A 15,565-nucleotide genomic window follows, 5' to 3' on the forward strand; every position below is an offset into this window, starting at 1 on the left:
GTAGCCACACCTATAGAAAAACATGTCATCACTGAGTAAGCAGTCTTGGATAATAATTGGAACAGTTGCTGCTGTAGGAGCTGCAGGATTAGCTGCTGTAACCTACTGGTACTGCTCCAGGAGGAAGAGAAGCAGAGCAAGTCGACCTGAAGATTTTACAATGCCTGTGGCCATTGTGGAGCAATTGTGGTTGTATCCATTGAAGTCTGCTCACAGATTGGAAGTGAATGAGATTGAATGTCTTGCCAGAGGCTTTAAGAATGACAGGTATAGCAGTAAAGTACAACTACAATCTATAGATCTATAATGGCTATGATTTGTTAAATTAGTTGGCCCAATTTTGGAGCAACTTTAAAAATTTAAAAAAAATCTAATTTTGATTGGAATGAGCTCAAACTACTTACAAAATGTATGTGTATCAGAAAAATTATAAAAATGGAAAATTCTCACCTTTTCATTTTTGCCTAAATTTGGCCCAAGACGCTGTACTATAACCCATTGTTTTTGGTTATAAAAATTACTACTATAAAATTTAGCTTGTAATGGCCCACTATGCATATTTTTAATAATCATTATATTTCTCTCTGAATTTTTCTGCCCACCTATTATATTTATAGATGTTGGGTGGTGACGGATAAAGATGGCAGGATAGTCTATCAGAGCAAGGCTCCAGTTTTAGCAACGGTACTTCCTTTGGTAGAAGAGAATGGAAAGAATCCAACACTGGTTCTTAATGCGCCTGGAATGGAAGCAATAACAATTGAACCACCATCAGCAGATAATCCTGCTCCAGTGTCTAGTGTCCAGTAAGTAACAATAATAAGTCAAACCTAACATGTGAATTGTAGATTTAAAATTATCTTTAATATTTTAATGATGAATGCTCTTGTGAAATTTGTGTAAGCTTGTTCACACCTTATTAGCACCACAAGATAAAAACAAGGTGTAAATTTAAGTTCCTCAATTTTTTCAACACAACATTAAAGCACAAATTTTGAAGCAAATTTTTGGAAAATGGCGGAGAAATAATGTATCATATTTTTAGATTGTTTAACATGACTGGTGAAGCGTATGATGTTGGTGATGCAGCTGCTGACTGGATATCTCGTCTAACTGGTATTGAGGGATGCAGGATTAAGTACATGTCACCTGATCAAAAGCCAAGGAAACTAGTTGATCATCATAAATACTCTGATATCTGCCAGCCAAAAGATGAAGTATAATAATAATTATATTATTAGCAGAATTTATTTTTATTAATAGTTTAGTTTATTTTATTATTTGTTATTTTTTTAGACTAGTTTTGCTCAGTTTGCTCCAGTTTTCATTGCTTCTCAGTCGTCTCTGAACAAACTCAATGCCAAACTAGCTCAACCTGTTCCTATGACTCGTTTCAGGCCCAACATCATCATTTCTGGCTGTCCACCTCATGAAGAGGTTAGTCTGTACCACTTTATTTTATATAATATTAATATACTTGTAGGATTGTTGGTCAGAGATTAAAATAGGAGACAGCTGCATACTTCGTGGAATAACACCAGGTCAAAGGTCAGTACAACATTATTAATGTATATTTATTTCTATAACAATTGACTATTATAAATGTCTTTGTATAATAATAGTAATATATTAATGATATTTTTTGTTTAGATGTGTAGTGACAACAGTAGATCAAGAGTTAGGAGTCAAGTCTTCTGATGGAGAGCCATTGAAAACCCTCCGTACATACAGGAGCTATGAGCAAGTGTATGGAGTAGAGAACAGCCGCTATGCAGGAGGTGGCCCTCTGTTTGGAGCTGACTATGGTATCATTGCACCTGGTAACATTAAAGTTGGTGATAGAGTGTACATTAAGCAATAATTTGTGCAATAATTTATATTAAAAACAAATAAAAGAATAAGATTATTTAACTTAACAAAAATTATTAATAGTTATTAATGTTATGGCAAATGACAAAACTAACTACACTAAAATGTTGCTCAAACTAATTCCAATTAGTTTAGGACTGAGGGCATTAATCTTAAGATGTAGATGCAATCCTCTGTATAAATTCCTTATGGTTTTTTGACTCATTGAGAGGTTGATAGTACTCTTTTAAACGATTTGTTCCTTCTGTTACTTCTTTTACCTTTGCTTTTAGAGCTCGTTTGACTACTCCCCTATTTTCGCTAAGCTTTTTAAGCTTAGAATCAGATATATCTGTATAATTATGATCAATTTCTGCCATCAATGCTGCATTTACAGTTTTTAATGATTCTTCAATTTTCTGGAGATTAGATTTCATTTCTTCAATTGCTTTGAGTGCTCTCTCACAGTGCCCTGTAGTCAATCTACTTGTTAATCCTAAAGCAGCAGCTAGTGTTGCTCCTCCTGATGTAGGAATTGCTTTTCTTTCTTCAACTTGTTCTTTTTGTTTATCTAACTCTTTGGTGTTATTATCAATAAATGTTATAGATGCTTCAAAATTGCTTTGACATCTTTTCAACCTTTCTAATACTTCTTCAAGGTAGTCCTTGAACTCTTCTGCATTACCTTCCTCAATTGCTTTGATTGTGTATGGTTCTTCATCACATATGTACTTGGCAAGTAAGTGAACCTTGCTGACATAATCCTTTGCAATTATGAAAGATGAGTCGACTGCTTTTTGAGCTTCTTGAACGGCTTCAGTTACTTTTTGGTCATGTGGACCACTGCTGGTATTTTGAAACTCTAAAGTATCTGGGAGTGCTTGGATTGTAATTCTTAGTTATGCAGTGACTTTTTCAGCAAGATTTTCAACTGAAATTTCCTCAATAGGCTTAAGTGAATCACACTGAAGTTGTAGATCCATGCCCAAAACAAGCAAAGTCAAGGCTTACTCTTAAAGTGGGTGGGAAAAATGATAAAACAGACAACACTAACCACATAGGTGTACTAAATAGTAGCAGGACTCGTGATATTAGCTCTATTCTGCTTTTAAAGTTTGCTGCATAAGCAAGTATGATCTTCAGAGTAATTTGCTAATTGAGCAGAGTGACATATATGAAGAATGATGTCATGAATAATTAGTTTACCAACATCATGAGTAGTGGCTTGCTTAGCCGGGTCATATGACCAAATGGAATTTTAATAATTAATTTTATTGAAATAATTATAATAGCGGCTATTTTTTAATTTTATCAAAATTTTAATATCTAAATATTTTGTCTATTATTAATCTCAGCTTTTATAACTGCTACATGTTTATTTACATATTTCAACAATTTAATTCATTACTGCTGAGTAAGTGCTCTTGTAATGATGACAAATGACTGACAAAGTTTATACAAAAACAATAATTATGACAATTGCATTCATTTCAGTTCAAATAACATAAACTAACTAAATGCATATCACTGGCTACATAGTGTTGTGTTTTTTGCTTGTGAAGTATGAAATGAAATGTTCAAGATTACTTGTATCCTTAAACTCTTCACAATATTCTTTCAAAGAGCGAGCACTCTCTGTTATACCTCTTATGTCCTGAACAAGCGAACTCTTGACAGATCGACTGTCTTGCAACTGAGGTTGAATGAGATTTGTTGCTGACTTTAGACGATTCTTAGCTGTACAAAGCTTACTCTCACTTTGACTAAAGAATGATTTTATTTCATCGATGGCAAATAAAGTACAATAGTGATCATCTTGATTGCTGGATTTTGTTGAAGATCCTTTTATGGCAACAAAAATCCCAGCTGAGGTAACTGCAAGAGCAGCAACGAATCCTTTAAAACCAAGATTTCTAGTGTCTCCTTTAGAACTTATTGCAAGTAGTCCAAACCCTGTTAGTATTATAACTCCAATTATAGATGTACCAATACCAATTATTTTTGTTGACTGTGCATCTTCTTTCCTCTTGAGGTCTCCATCTTGCTGCAGAAGAGTTTTTTTAAGGCATTCAATAAGATTATCCAGGTCTTTCTCACAAATTTCTGCCTTGGCAGCTACTTGCCCAAGAAATTCTTGAATATCCTCTGCCTTGCCTTCCTCTACAGCCTGTATCAAGTACTCCTCCTCGTCACAAATGTACTTTGCTAGATAATAGACTTTTCCATAATAAGCATCTAGACGAACAAACATGGCCCTAATTTGTGTCATCTGGTGTGGTCTCCTGGCAATCTCAGTCGATACATCTTTGGATACAGTGGAAATTGTATCTAAAAGGTTTTGTAGGGCTAAAAGACTGGTATCCATAAGGAGAAATCAGAGATCAGTCTAGGGACCAATGAATAACAAGTTGTTACACTATCTCTAGCTGTGTAGTGTAGATGAATAACACATCAAGTGCAATACAAAAATAAATTACCAGCAGATGTGTGTAAATTCTACGAACAATTATTGTACAAGCAGTACTACTTCACTGCTGAAATTCAGATACCGTTGTATGCATGCTTTGCAGTATAAGCAACTACAAGTTTAAATTAATCATTAATCAAAGATCACAGTATTATATAATTTAATTGCAATAATTTAAATTGATGAATTGACAATAATTAGTCATAATGTACAAGAATCGTCTCTTACAACATGACAGTTTTTACTGGAACAAATGAATAGAATTTCTCAATTCCCTCTTCCCCCTGTAAGATATGAATACATTAGTATACAATCCAATAAATACTTACTTGAACAGGCGGTTTCTCTGGTTGCCAGACACAAAGGCTTTGATCTTCAGCAGCACTGACAATTTTATAATTTCCAACCTACATGTATCATGTATAAGAAAAATGCTCATACTAACAGATATTTCTGTATTTATTACTGACCCATAATGCTGTCAATGGTCTACAGTGTCCTTTTAACATTCTGACACAAGCACCTGTAGCTATATCCCATTCATGAATCACTCCATCACTAAAATACCAATTAAAAAAATATATATAAAATTACATTTCAAAACTAAGCAAACTTAATAGAAGAAATTGAATGTGTTTTAATGCCAAATTATTACCTGGCAGCAGCATATACTTTCCCTCTGTCAACGCAAATATCAACAATTATGATGTCAGACTCTAGACTCCACTGCATGAGCAGTCCATGAGTAGTGACGTTCCATAAATATATCATTCCATCAATGCAAGCAGTCACCAAGAGAAGCTTTGAGAGTTTCAAAGACGTGACTCCATTATAGTGCTCTAGGGAACCGAGATTCTCAGCTGTATGGACATTCCAGAAATTTACATTGCTAGAAAACAAAGACGACAATTGTGTGACAATAAATAAAATAATTGTACTCATACCTGTCTTCTGATCCACTAATTATTGTGAGTCCATTGAAAAATAAACAAGTAATTGGTTCTATATAAGGAGTGTGTAGATTATAATTATTTTAATTAAAGTGTCTTACGTGAGTGGGCATTTGAGATTGTCCTTAAACACAGCCAGGAAGGCGTGTCCCAAATCTTCAATGTTTGATCATGAGAACCAGTCACACTATATATACATGAACATACATGTATACATTTATTACATTGTCTCAATCTTACAGTATAGTTTCATGAAACTGAAGACACGAGACACAGTCCGTATGACCTCCTAATGTCTTTAATGCCACGAAATGAATAGCATCCCAAACCTACATACTCATAATTATAGATGTACATACATGTATATTAGTCTTGATGTGAGTTTAGTACATGTACACACTCACAATGCAGTTTGTGTCCCACGAGCCAGAGACTATCTTATTCTCATCAAATTGTACACACTGGACACTACCCTACAAGTATGTGTACATGTTGTCATATGATAATTTGTTTGTTTTCTTCTTACAGTATGTCCTTCCAGTAAAGCTACAAAGCGACCACTCCTAATATCATAGATCCTAATGAGCCTATCAGCACAGCCAGCAACTATCTTCCTCTCATCACATTGGACACACAATACTGATGTACCCAGAGGCTATCAACATAAAACAAAATGCACATCATAAGCTATACCAAGAACATACCTACTAGCTAGAATGCTACTATTATTAATATTGAATCACTTACAGCTATTCTATCCACAAAGGAGAGTCCTTTTACTCGTCCAGGCCTTGGCCTGTCCTTTGGGGAGAGATAACCAGCTAGTATGAGGCTCTCAATCCCGTCAGGATTAGGCTAAAGTATGAAGTAGTAATAGTATTAGAGAATAAGGCTCTTTCTTCTTACCAGGGAAGGGACAGTAGGTCTTATGTCTGTTGCACACTCAACCAGTGGTATGACATTGAGTGGGATCTTCTTCTTAGAGTTTCTTTGTGTCAATACTGGCGACATCTTGCCAGGATCATAAGTATCATAGTAATAGGATTCATCACTTAAGGTAGTTGTAGTACACGTTACACGAATATCTACAGTGTACATAAAATTAGACATGAGGTCAATTATAAAGTACTATTGCCAATTTTAAACAAATTCACTCAAACTTCTTATGCAATGTTAAGAACATGCAATGTTCCATTGTCATGAAATCCGTGACAAGCAAAAACCCATTAGTTCCATTGTCACGAAATCCGTGACAAGCAAAACCCATTGGTTCCATTGTCATGAAATCTATGACAAGCAAAAACCCATTAGTTCCATTGTCACGAAATCCGTGACAAGCAAAACCCATTAGTTCCATTGTCACAAAATATGTGACAATTAATAACACTTTCTTAGTAATTTTAATGATGTCCATAAAATGGGCTGATTAATTTCTGAAAAAATGCCATTATAACACTCTTAAAATTTAACACTTTCACCAACCTTGCTAATTCAGCTAATATTAGTACACACACTATAAGTATTCATTTTTGGAACTAAAAATACCTTTATCTGTTGCGCTGCTCTCTATAGACTTATTTCCTGCCACAATGGCTGAAAAACTCAATTTTGCCTCCATCTCTAGTCTCTCCCTCTTTTCCCTCCTCCACTGAGTGATGGTGCTCTCTGGAGCAGAGAGCAAGATTTCCCGGGACGACTTCCCACTTACTCCGCTAGCAAAGCGAGCTGATAAAGAGACAAATTGATACATTAACAATATAAGCATGAATGTACACACATGACTACAAAATGGGCAGGTATTAATAAGGTACAATGCAGTATTACAATCAGATGGAATCTTGATTAAAATAGTGAATTGCATTTACACATAGCTGGTTATTGGGATCGTAAGCTCAATTGTTAAATGATAATACAACAACATACAATGTACATACAAGTATAATAGTTATATTTAATTTATGTACCGATTTCAAGCATTTCTCGTAGCGTCATTGTAGCCCTCAGCTGAGCTGGAGTGAGACTCCTTAATATCATCTCTTCCTTCTTTTCCTTTTCTTGCTCAAGTACTGCCATTGCTAAAAGAAAAATGACAATCATATTCATTACTTAAAAGTACACAGTACAGCTTAAATGTATGTGTATAATATTAAATATATTAAGTATTGGTATTACTTTTATTGATAACTATTGTTTTGATTCTTGACATTAGTTTCAGGAGATCCCTATAAGCTCTCTTCCAGTCTATCACAACGCGTGGCCTCGGAGTAGAGCCATCAATATAGTTTCTGACAGCTTCAATGGATCTCACCAGGTTACCAATATTCTCCCTATAGCCTAGTGCAGCAACTTGACCTCTCCATAGCTCCTGCTTGCTGGTAAGATTATACCATCTATGACATACCTAAGTATAGATGTACATGTAGATGCATATACATAAATAAAATATAGATATAAGGCTCACCAGGGCACATTTGCAGAGATTAGGAGCATCTAGGAAAGAGAATATTTTGAGCAGGATGTGATCAGGGAAGCTGTTAAGACCAATGTGTGCTTGAAGTCTATATTAAGAGTACAAGTCATAATAGGTGATAAATAAACTCTGATTCTCACTTCTGATAAACACATTGGACCAAGTAACCAAGCAACTCCTCATCGCACAATTTGATCAGCTCCAACAGCAAATAAGAGATATCTTGATGGCCACTCTCAGTCATCCACTATTATAAATTAACATAAAAAGCAAACTCATAACTTCAAGCAATACATGTACATGCATGTCATTCATAAGTCTTAGATTCTTTACCTCAGATATCATGTTGAGTTGGAGTTTGAATGCTTCCAGCCTCTTCTTCTGATATATCCAGTGCTCTTGCTGTGAGCTCAAGTCTTTGGTGTGCTGAAGAGTGATAGCCCGTGGATGATGTCTAGCTGGTTTTATTTTCCCTCCATGTCTCGAATTAACTACAGTAATGTTTGGTACCGAGTTAAACTTTCTCTCTATCGGAGGAAGAGAAGTAAAGTGATGCCCTTTATCAGACGAAGCAGGCGAGGGCTTGTGTTTCGTGTGCGAGAGAGGAAGGGCTGGAAAGAAGACCTGGGTCTGCTGTTTTTCTTTAACTTTTCTTGCACCAGTTGAGTTCATTTCTTTATTGAACATGGCCTCTCCTGCTTTCACATGAGGCGGAGCTGGCTTCTCTTTCTTTGGAGTCAAGCGAGAGAGTGCCATTTTACGAGAGCTGCCCATTATCATCTCTTTAGTCTTTTCCTGTATTGGAGGCTTGGGCCGCTGTTTCTTTACGTCAGCTGAGTCCCTAATGACTGCTGCTCGCTGGATCTTGAATAAATGAGAGCCCTCCTGATGTAGTGCAGCCATTAGCGGGTTGAGAGAGTTGGCAAAGTCAAGATGGAGGACTGGCTCCAGTGAAGTAGAGAGGATCTGGAGATGAGGCGTAGAACAATGCTCCACCATGCGACATATCACAATCCTCCTTTGCCATCTATGCCAGCCTTTGTACCAATTGCTAATCTTCTTTATGTACTGTTTGACTTCCAGACTCATCCTTAGGCTCGCATCTGTCCCAAATATGTCCGAGCTGAGGGTGCTGGACTCCAAAAAGGACTTTGAGCCCAGGAAGCTGCTTATGCTAGACATGCTGCCTCGTTAAGTTTTGTTGCTAGGCGAGAAGGGCGTGGCTCAACTAAAAGGGAGTGGCTCAATAAATAATAATGAGACAGATGATAATAATAATAATAATACAATTGTATACACAAAAAACAGTACAAAAATGACATAAAAATTATTTTAGAGAGAAAGAGGCACCACAAGAGCAGCCCATCTCCATCTGAGGGTTACCGATAACTCTGAATGATGATCTGATCATTTCTTGATGATAGTCTATAGTTGATCCTGAGAGAAAGCTTAATGATAGTTCATCAATGACTACACGCGCACCTTCTCTCTCAAATATCCTAAAAACAAAACACACACTATATAAAAAAACTCTATTCTATGATTTTAAAATTGTATAAAGCATGCTATCAGACACAATAATTAAATTATAATCAAGGTTTCCCAAAGAATTTTGGCATACATGTAGCTCCAAAATCGAGCCAAAGTCCCTGTACTATAGTACAGGGACTTTGGCAAAATTTTGTCAAAAATGACTAGGAGAGAATTCTCCATTTTTATAATTTTTTCTGATACATATACATGTTCTTATGTTGTGTAGAAAGTTTGAGCTGATTCCAATCAAAATTAGATTTTTTATGAATTTTTAAAATTTCTCAAAATGCCATAGATTATTACACAGTGCTTGTCAGCTCATGCTGTTTAGCTCACTTAGCATGCTTTGTGGAAAACCCTGATTATAATCTGAATGAGAATCTAAATTTTTCTTAAAGAATTCTTTTAAAACATTGACGTGATTTTGTTATAGCTGTATTTAACATATCATATTCTAAGCTGGCCTCACTTGTCATCTTTATTAACTGTAGTGTCGAAACTGAACTTATACTGAAAGCCAGAACAACCTCCTCCTTCAACCATCACTCTTAGCATCGTGTCTGGTGTCTCTGATACCGTTAATAGTCTCTATAAATTAATAATAAAGTATCGTACCCTCTTTATCAATCCCTTACTTTAACACAAGAGTCTGAGAGGGACAATTCTGTTATGGGTTGAGTTGAGGATGCTGTCTGACTACTTTGTAGTCTGTGAAAACTGCTATATACCCAACCATATCTCTTGTTAAGGGCTCGAGTAGAAGTAAAAGATGTTGAAAATACTCTCGACTGTCTGAAAGACGGTACTCTATGACTTGCAATGAATGGACTAATAGAAAACAAAGCCTTCCTCCAGGACGCCATTTTGTGACCACGCCCACAACAATAACAGGTGTGGTTATTAATTAAAATTAGCTGACTATTGGAAAAGAATGCTCAGTTGCTGAATCTGTATTTTGCATTAAAAAAGCTGATGATGTTTTGCTATTATGTCCTTCTTCTTTTGCAGCTCTTTTCTGTTGGCTTATCTTCAGCTCAAGATCAAATTGAGTGCTACAATGTGAATACCACTACAAACAAAATGGTCGATAACTTTGGAAGAGAGAGATACTTTCATGGGATCAATGTCGTTGTGAAAGGACCACCCTGGATCCCAAACACTCAGAAATTTAGTAGTGACTGGTCATTTACTGATGAAGACATGAAACTTTTGAATGAACTTGGTGTTAACGTAGTAAGGTATGATTGTATTTACATTGTCAATGTCATTTTAGCTGAGCAATGTATTCAGTATCCTGTATAATGTATAAACAATTGTACAGCAATTAGCAGAGTAGGGGGATGGTTCTATTAGTGGTAACACTTAATATGTACATGTTGTGTAGGCTTGGAATGATGTGGCCAGGAGCTGAGCCTGTCAAAGACCAGTTCAATGAAACATATTTCAGCATTGCCAAAGATATAGTTAACAAGTAAGTAAGAGTAGTACATATGTATGTGTGTCAGTATTTTAATACTTTATAAAATAGGGCTGCTAATTACAGCATTAACATATTGCTTGACATGCATCAAGATGTACTGTCAGCAAGATTTTGTGGAGAAGGAGTTCCAGATTGGATCATTGATCCAGAAGGTATCATTACTGGATTAATTATTAAAGCTATTAACATATTCCATGTAGTTGCTAAGAATTTCCCAGAACCATTATCTCGTCCATACATAGTTGATAATGCAACAGGCCATCCAACGTCAGAGGTTAGTAAATAATTATTATTTTATTCTGAATTGAGTGTACGGTCTCTTTGTTATAGGATTGTGCTAAGCATGCTTGGGCTGAGTATTATCCAACTGAAGCAACTAGTGCAATGTTCCAGCAGATTTATGACAACAAAAATGGTAATTTCATGTGTCAGGAATGCTGCAACTTTGATGGATTTTCCTTTAAGGTCTTTTGGATGAGCTGAAAGAATTTTGGGTCAAAGTTGCCACTGAATTCCAAAATTTTTCAAATGTTGTTGGCTATGAACTTATCAACGAGCCATGGGCTGGTATTTTATAAATTCTCAATACATACTTTAAATTGTTTTGAATTTTAGGAGATATCTATCGTGACCCGTTACTAGCCTGGCCTCAAGTTGCAGATAAAAAGAACTTAGCTCATGTTTATGACACTGTAAGATACATTGATAGTTGTTATAATGTATGCCCTTATCTTGTAGCTGAGTACTGCAATATGGAATGTTGACCCTTGTCATAAGTAAGTTCACCAAATTCATAGTTTTTAATTAACATTTCACACCATGACTAGTGTCTTTTTTGAATCAGTCACGTGGGATGAATGGACAGTTGGATTTGAGGCTGTCCCTGGTGGCAAGGGAAATGAGCACAGGAGTGTACTCTCATATCACTTTTACATTCCACCTGATGTAAACTAATTTGATCTCTTGATCATATATATTACTGCTCTTATAACTATAGATTGAGGCATCCGTATCATTTGATTATCGGATGAAGGACCTAAAAAGACTCCAGTGTGGTGGTATGTAACTATAGTTAACTTCAACTATCACTCCTTATTGTTATCATTTTAGGTTTCTTGACTGAGTTCTCTATAACAAGCTCTAATCCATCAAATGTAATGGATGAAGCCAACAAGCACTTACAAGTTGAGCTACATTGATATATATATTTATTGTCACTCTTCTATAGTCATGGATGGCTTGGGACTTCAAACCTTATTATGATATTACAGTATGTTATATTATTGTATAGACTCCTTCCTTTTGAAAGGGCAGTGAGTCTAGTTATGTAAGTATGATTTGATATAATTATTATGCATAGGGTGATTCTGGATCAATCTGGTTCAGTAATGGTTCAATCAATGCCAATGTAACTGCTGTAAGTATAATTTATGATGATACAAAATAATTTTAGTGCTGCCCTTTTATTTTAGTTAATAAGCCGGACTTATGCACAAGCAGTTGCAGGAAAAACTATTAGCATGAAATATGATTCAAAAACAAGCACATTTGTACTGAGTTATGTAGTGACAGAAAGTTGTACCTCAACAATAACTGAAGTACAAAAATATGAACTTGATACTTTTATGAACTATTATAACAGATATATTTAAATGAAGCTCAGCACTATCCTGGAGGATTTGAGGTCACAATTTCGCCATCAGATGCAGCTACTTGGAATAAAGAGGATACAAATTATATTACAGTCACTCACAAGTCTGTACCTGCTGGAATGATAATTCAAGTTACTGTGGCTAGAAAGTGATAATGTGACATATGCTAATTTCTTGCTTTTATAGTCTTATCTTATACGGTTATTGTGTTCAGCTGTATGCATTGAATTGGTTATATTTTTAATTTAAGCATTTAAAATGTCAATGTCTACAGTACTATAGTAATATTCCAAACCATAATGCTACCATAAAAAGTGCCTATAGTGTCTACCAGATAGTGCATGTACTTATGATGTTGTACTTGTACATGTCATACATGTAATGAATATGATTAAGTACAACCCACAATAGCCTTTTCCTAATGCATGCTTTATAAGCACTAGTGTAGTCTTAGAGAGGTTGGCCCAGTCAAGAGTACATGGCCCAGAAGATGATACTTCTCTTTCTCAGTTCTGGTCAGCTATACTTGGACATTCTACATTTCACTTCAAGAAGACAATCCATATTTTTCCATAATTTCATCAATTTTTTATTATTAATTTATGTTTGTCTTTGCTTTGCAATGCTTATTGCAAAAGTAAGGTGCTTAATCCTTACAGCTAGTCTCATGTATTTATTTAGTAAGAAATTATTTAGTTGATGATCATGTTTTTCATTCTTGGTAATAATCAGTACTTGCATATGCATGTTTTTATGCAGTGTAGAAAGTTTGGATTGATTCAGATCAAAATTGGATTTTTTCTGAATTACTAAAACTACAAATCCACGAAATTGCAAAAACGCTAGCTTTAATAACTAGCCACGCCTTTGAATTGAGCTCACGTGATATAGAGGCCTTTTTGACCAAATTTGGTCAAACTCAAAATTGCTGACTGTGCTGAGGGTGGAGCAATAGACCTGACCAATCAGATTCGCGCGGTAAGGACCTTTCCCGGGAAAGCCCCAGTGACTATAAAAAGAGCTCTCCCTCCTCTTCCGGTCATTTCTTCCATTTTCTCCTGGCACCAACGGATCAGTCTTCAAAAGCTCTCCACTCCTAGTCAGCTACAGTTAGTCATGGCTACTTCATCTCTCTCTCTCTCTCTCTCTCTCTCTCTCTCTCTCCTTGTCTCTTTAAAACACTCCTTCATTTATATTTCTCCTTTCTTTACAGGTTAACAGTTAACAGCAGTTGGTTCCTCTCAGCTGTCTTCTCTAAAAGGTCATGGCAGGTTTTGACCTCTTTCTTCAATGGCTGCTACACCTGCTATGGTTAGCTCTCCTTTTCTCTCTCTCTCTCTCCCTCTTTCTCTCTACCCTTTTATTATATTATTTATTTATTTTTCTTTTATACAGGTTAGCAGCCTTGATTCTCATTGCGGACATGTGGCCTCATGTACTCTTTAAAGTTCCCGCCATTTTGGAGGCCACGCCCATGAAAAGACTGATCCAATTAACTGGGGGCCAATGGACATGTAAGGTCCTAATGATATACAGTTTTAAATTTAGCATAAAAATGTTATAGCCATTACAGTTGTTATTATAGCCTTTAGTTTGCCATTATAGTTGTTACTCTTGTTTGCCATCAGTTGTTATAGCCTCTTGTTTGCTACATGTAGTTCTATTGTAATTGTTATTATAGTGTACTGAGTCCTTGTTAATTTGTTCTCTGTTTTATTTGATTTTAGCGTTCAAGTCTCAACAGGGCTCGTACATTTCAAGGGGCAGAGCAAGACTAGTACGCTGCTGTCAAATAATGGAAGTCGGGAGCAGTTAGCATCTCAGGGAAAGTCAGGACGATTCATGGAGAGATTTACTGAAAGGAGGATATCACAGCATGTTATCTTTATTACTAGCTGGGCTGGCCGACCATGCCCGGCTAGTAAACACACACATACCTTCCCTTGCATGATAATTATAATATTGATATCTTTGTGTATAGCTACGTCACGTCACGGGCTCTTGGAGAAATGAGCCATCACGTTTATACGCGATGTTTTGCATGTGAAATTATTATTTTGTTGACCCTAGTGTAAGGACACCACCCGTTCCTACCGCCATGCCTGATGTGCTTGTTTATAGTTGTCCCGTCATACACTAGGCAGTATGTTTCTAGTAGTATGTGAGGGAGATGCTGTCAAGAATGGAAAGCTGGTGCATTGGAGTAACATACTGGTGGGGGTGTGTGCGAATACACACTCTCATTAGTGTGTACTTCAATGATCAGTTTTTCATTCTTGGCAGCATCTTGCTCACTAGGTTTAAATACCAAGTATTACTAGAGATATGTTGCCTGGTGTGTGCTGGGATGTAGGATAATTATGTATTGATATTATCATGTATGTATGTGTGTGTCAGGCATGGTCAACAGTTAGTCAAAACTGACTGCTGTTTGCAGTGTTCAAGAGAGGTCAGGTAGTTGTCAAAATACAGCATGCCTTCTTGTCGCTGTAGGTAAGAATGGTAATTAAGTAATTAAAAATGAAGATACTAGCATTTCATCGTCTACCATACTACTCCAGGATTACTCAAGGGTCAGAAGTATTTTTTCTCCTCTTTCCTTTCTTTCTTTTCTATTCCTCTTTTCTTAATTCCCCTCTTATTTCTAGTACTTCAATTTCTACCTTTTCCTTTAATAATTGCAATCATTACTTCTTTCCCCCAGCTAGTTCCTGGTGCTTTAGAAGACGTAGCATTTTAGAAAGGAGAGCAAATAGTAGAGAAACCAACCTTTAGAGAGAGGGTGAGGAAGAGAGTCGTAGAAAGACGAGCCTTTAGACGACATGAGCATCTGAGAATGACAAGACATGAGCCTTTAGAGTGAGGGAGAGATTGGTAGAAAGATGAGCCTTTCCTTCTCCTCCTCCTTTCTATCTTTCCTTTATTCCTCTTTTCTTAATTCCCCTCTTATTTCTAATACTCCAACCTCTACCTTTCCCTTTAATTAGTACTTAATTAGTAATGTACATGTAATTAAATAGTTTAAATAATTAATTAATTAATAATAGTACATGTACTTAATTAATAATAGTACATGTACTTAATTAATAACAGTACATGTACTTAATTAAATAGTTTAAATGTACTTCAATATAATTATAATTGTTGCTTCCTTCCCTTATAGCT

The 15,565-nt window shown here is 36.0% G+C and overlaps 4 protein-coding genes across 4 annotated transcripts; 2 read left to right on the plus strand and 2 right to left on the minus strand.

Moving 5' to 3' along the window:
• On the plus strand, window positions 1-1,909 carry LOC105316571 (mitochondrial amidoxime-reducing component 1-like). The gene is made up of 6 exons (XM_011411566.2): window positions 1-267; window positions 618-806; window positions 1,046-1,217; window positions 1,297-1,437; window positions 1,484-1,548; window positions 1,651-1,909. Exons 1-6 carry the CDS (start codon window positions 23-25, stop codon window positions 1,859-1,861), a joined length of 1,023 nt encoding a protein of 340 aa, XP_011409868.1. The 5' UTR covers window positions 1-22; the 3' UTR covers window positions 1,862-1,909.
• Window positions 1,910-4,434: 2,525 nt separating this feature from the next.
• LOC100633923 (uncharacterized) lies at window positions 4,435-8,939 on the minus strand. Its single transcript, XM_020008706.1, has 17 exons — window positions 8,069-8,939; window positions 7,876-7,982; window positions 7,727-7,823; window positions 7,438-7,666; window positions 7,230-7,340; window positions 6,811-6,990; window positions 6,172-6,350; window positions 6,013-6,120; window positions 5,792-5,920; window positions 5,670-5,738; window positions 5,506-5,594; window positions 5,367-5,452; window positions 5,260-5,317; window positions 4,971-5,204; window positions 4,786-4,873; window positions 4,645-4,722; window positions 4,435-4,599 (listed from the first exon to the last, which is right to left on the minus strand). Exons 1-17 carry the CDS (start codon window positions 8,915-8,917, stop codon window positions 4,540-4,542), a joined length of 2,751 nt encoding a protein of 916 aa, XP_019864265.1. The 5' UTR covers window positions 8,918-8,939; the 3' UTR covers window positions 4,435-4,539.
• Window positions 8,940-8,959: 20 nt separating this feature from the next.
• LOC100637407 (iron-sulfur cluster assembly 2 homolog, mitochondrial-like) lies at window positions 8,960-10,157 on the minus strand. The gene is made up of 3 exons (XM_003383712.3): window positions 9,904-10,157; window positions 9,738-9,856; window positions 8,960-9,234 (listed from the first exon to the last, which is right to left on the minus strand). Exons 1-3 carry the CDS (start codon window positions 10,129-10,131, stop codon window positions 9,063-9,065), a joined length of 519 nt encoding a protein of 172 aa, XP_003383760.1. The 5' UTR covers window positions 10,132-10,157; the 3' UTR covers window positions 8,960-9,062.
• Window positions 10,158-10,180: 23 nt separating this feature from the next.
• Window positions 10,181-12,649, plus strand: LOC100634050 (endoglycoceramidase-like). Its single transcript, XM_020008707.1, has 15 exons — window positions 10,181-10,506; window positions 10,653-10,739; window positions 10,797-10,900; window positions 10,949-11,022; window positions 11,079-11,163; window positions 11,214-11,315; window positions 11,364-11,440; window positions 11,487-11,524; window positions 11,576-11,693; window positions 11,746-11,806; window positions 11,859-11,932; window positions 11,977-12,018; window positions 12,109-12,165; window positions 12,221-12,346; window positions 12,391-12,649. Exons 1-15 carry the CDS (start codon window positions 10,241-10,243, stop codon window positions 12,550-12,552), a joined length of 1,473 nt encoding a protein of 490 aa, XP_019864266.1. The 5' UTR covers window positions 10,181-10,240; the 3' UTR covers window positions 12,553-12,649.
• The last annotated feature ends 2,916 nt before the right edge of the window (window positions 12,650-15,565 follow it).

The sequence above is a fragment of the Amphimedon queenslandica genome, unplaced genomic scaffold (assembly GCF_000090795.2).
Source record: "Amphimedon queenslandica unplaced genomic scaffold, v1.1 AMPQUscaffold_13507, whole genome shotgun sequence".
Classification (NCBI taxonomy): domain Eukaryota; kingdom Metazoa; phylum Porifera; class Demospongiae; order Haplosclerida; family Niphatidae; genus Amphimedon; species Amphimedon queenslandica.

What these genes read in the sequence shown, in the direction of transcription:
- LOC105316571 (XM_011411566.2), top strand. Translation starts at nt 23, where the DNA reads ATGTCATCACTGAGTAAGCAGTCTTGGATAATAATTGGAACAGTTGCT. An exon ending in GCTCCAGTGTCTAGTGTCCA is followed by an intron (nt 807 to 1,045) that starts GTAAGTAACAAT and finishes TCATATTTTTAG; the next exon opens with ATTGTTTAACATGACTGGTG. An exon ending in GGAATAACACCAGGTCAAAG is followed by an intron (nt 1,549 to 1,650) that starts GTCAGTACAACA and finishes TTTTTTGTTTAG; the next exon opens with ATGTGTAGTGACAACAGTAG.
- LOC100633923 (XM_020008706.1), bottom strand. Translation starts at nt 8,917, where the DNA reads ATGTCTAGCATAAGCAGCTTCCTGGGCTCAAAGTCCTTTTTGGAGTCC. An exon ending in GTCCAATGTGTTTATCAGAA is followed by an intron (nt 7,824 to 7,875) that starts GTGAGAATCAGA and finishes CTCTTAATATAG; the next exon opens with ACTTCAAGCACACATTGGTC. An exon ending in CAGTTTCATGAAACTATACT is followed by an intron (nt 5,453 to 5,505) that starts GTAAGATTGAGA and finishes ATGTATATATAG; the next exon opens with TGTGACTGGTTCTCATGATC.
- LOC100637407 (XM_003383712.3), bottom strand. Translation starts at nt 10,131, where the DNA reads ATGGCGTCCTGGAGGAAGGCTTTGTTTTCTATTAGTCCATTCATTGCA. An exon ending in TCTCAGACTCTTGTGTTAAA is followed by an intron (nt 9,857 to 9,903) that starts GTAAGGGATTGA and finishes ATTAATTTATAG; the next exon opens with AGACTATTAACGGTATCAGA. An exon ending in ACAGTTAATAAAGATGACAA is followed by an intron (nt 9,235 to 9,737) that starts GTGAGGCCAGCT and finishes TTTTGTTTTTAG; the next exon opens with GATATTTGAGAGAGAAGGTG.
- LOC100634050 (XM_020008707.1), top strand. Translation starts at nt 10,241, where the DNA reads ATGATGTTTTGCTATTATGTCCTTCTTCTTTTGCAGCTCTTTTCTGTT. An exon ending in GCCAAAGATATAGTTAACAA is followed by an intron (nt 10,740 to 10,796) that starts GTAAGTAAGAGT and finishes TTTATAAAATAG; the next exon opens with GGCTGCTAATTACAGCATTA. An exon ending in AACCTTATTATGATATTACA is followed by an intron (nt 12,019 to 12,108) that starts GTATGTTATATT and finishes TATTATGCATAG; the next exon opens with GGTGATTCTGGATCAATCTG.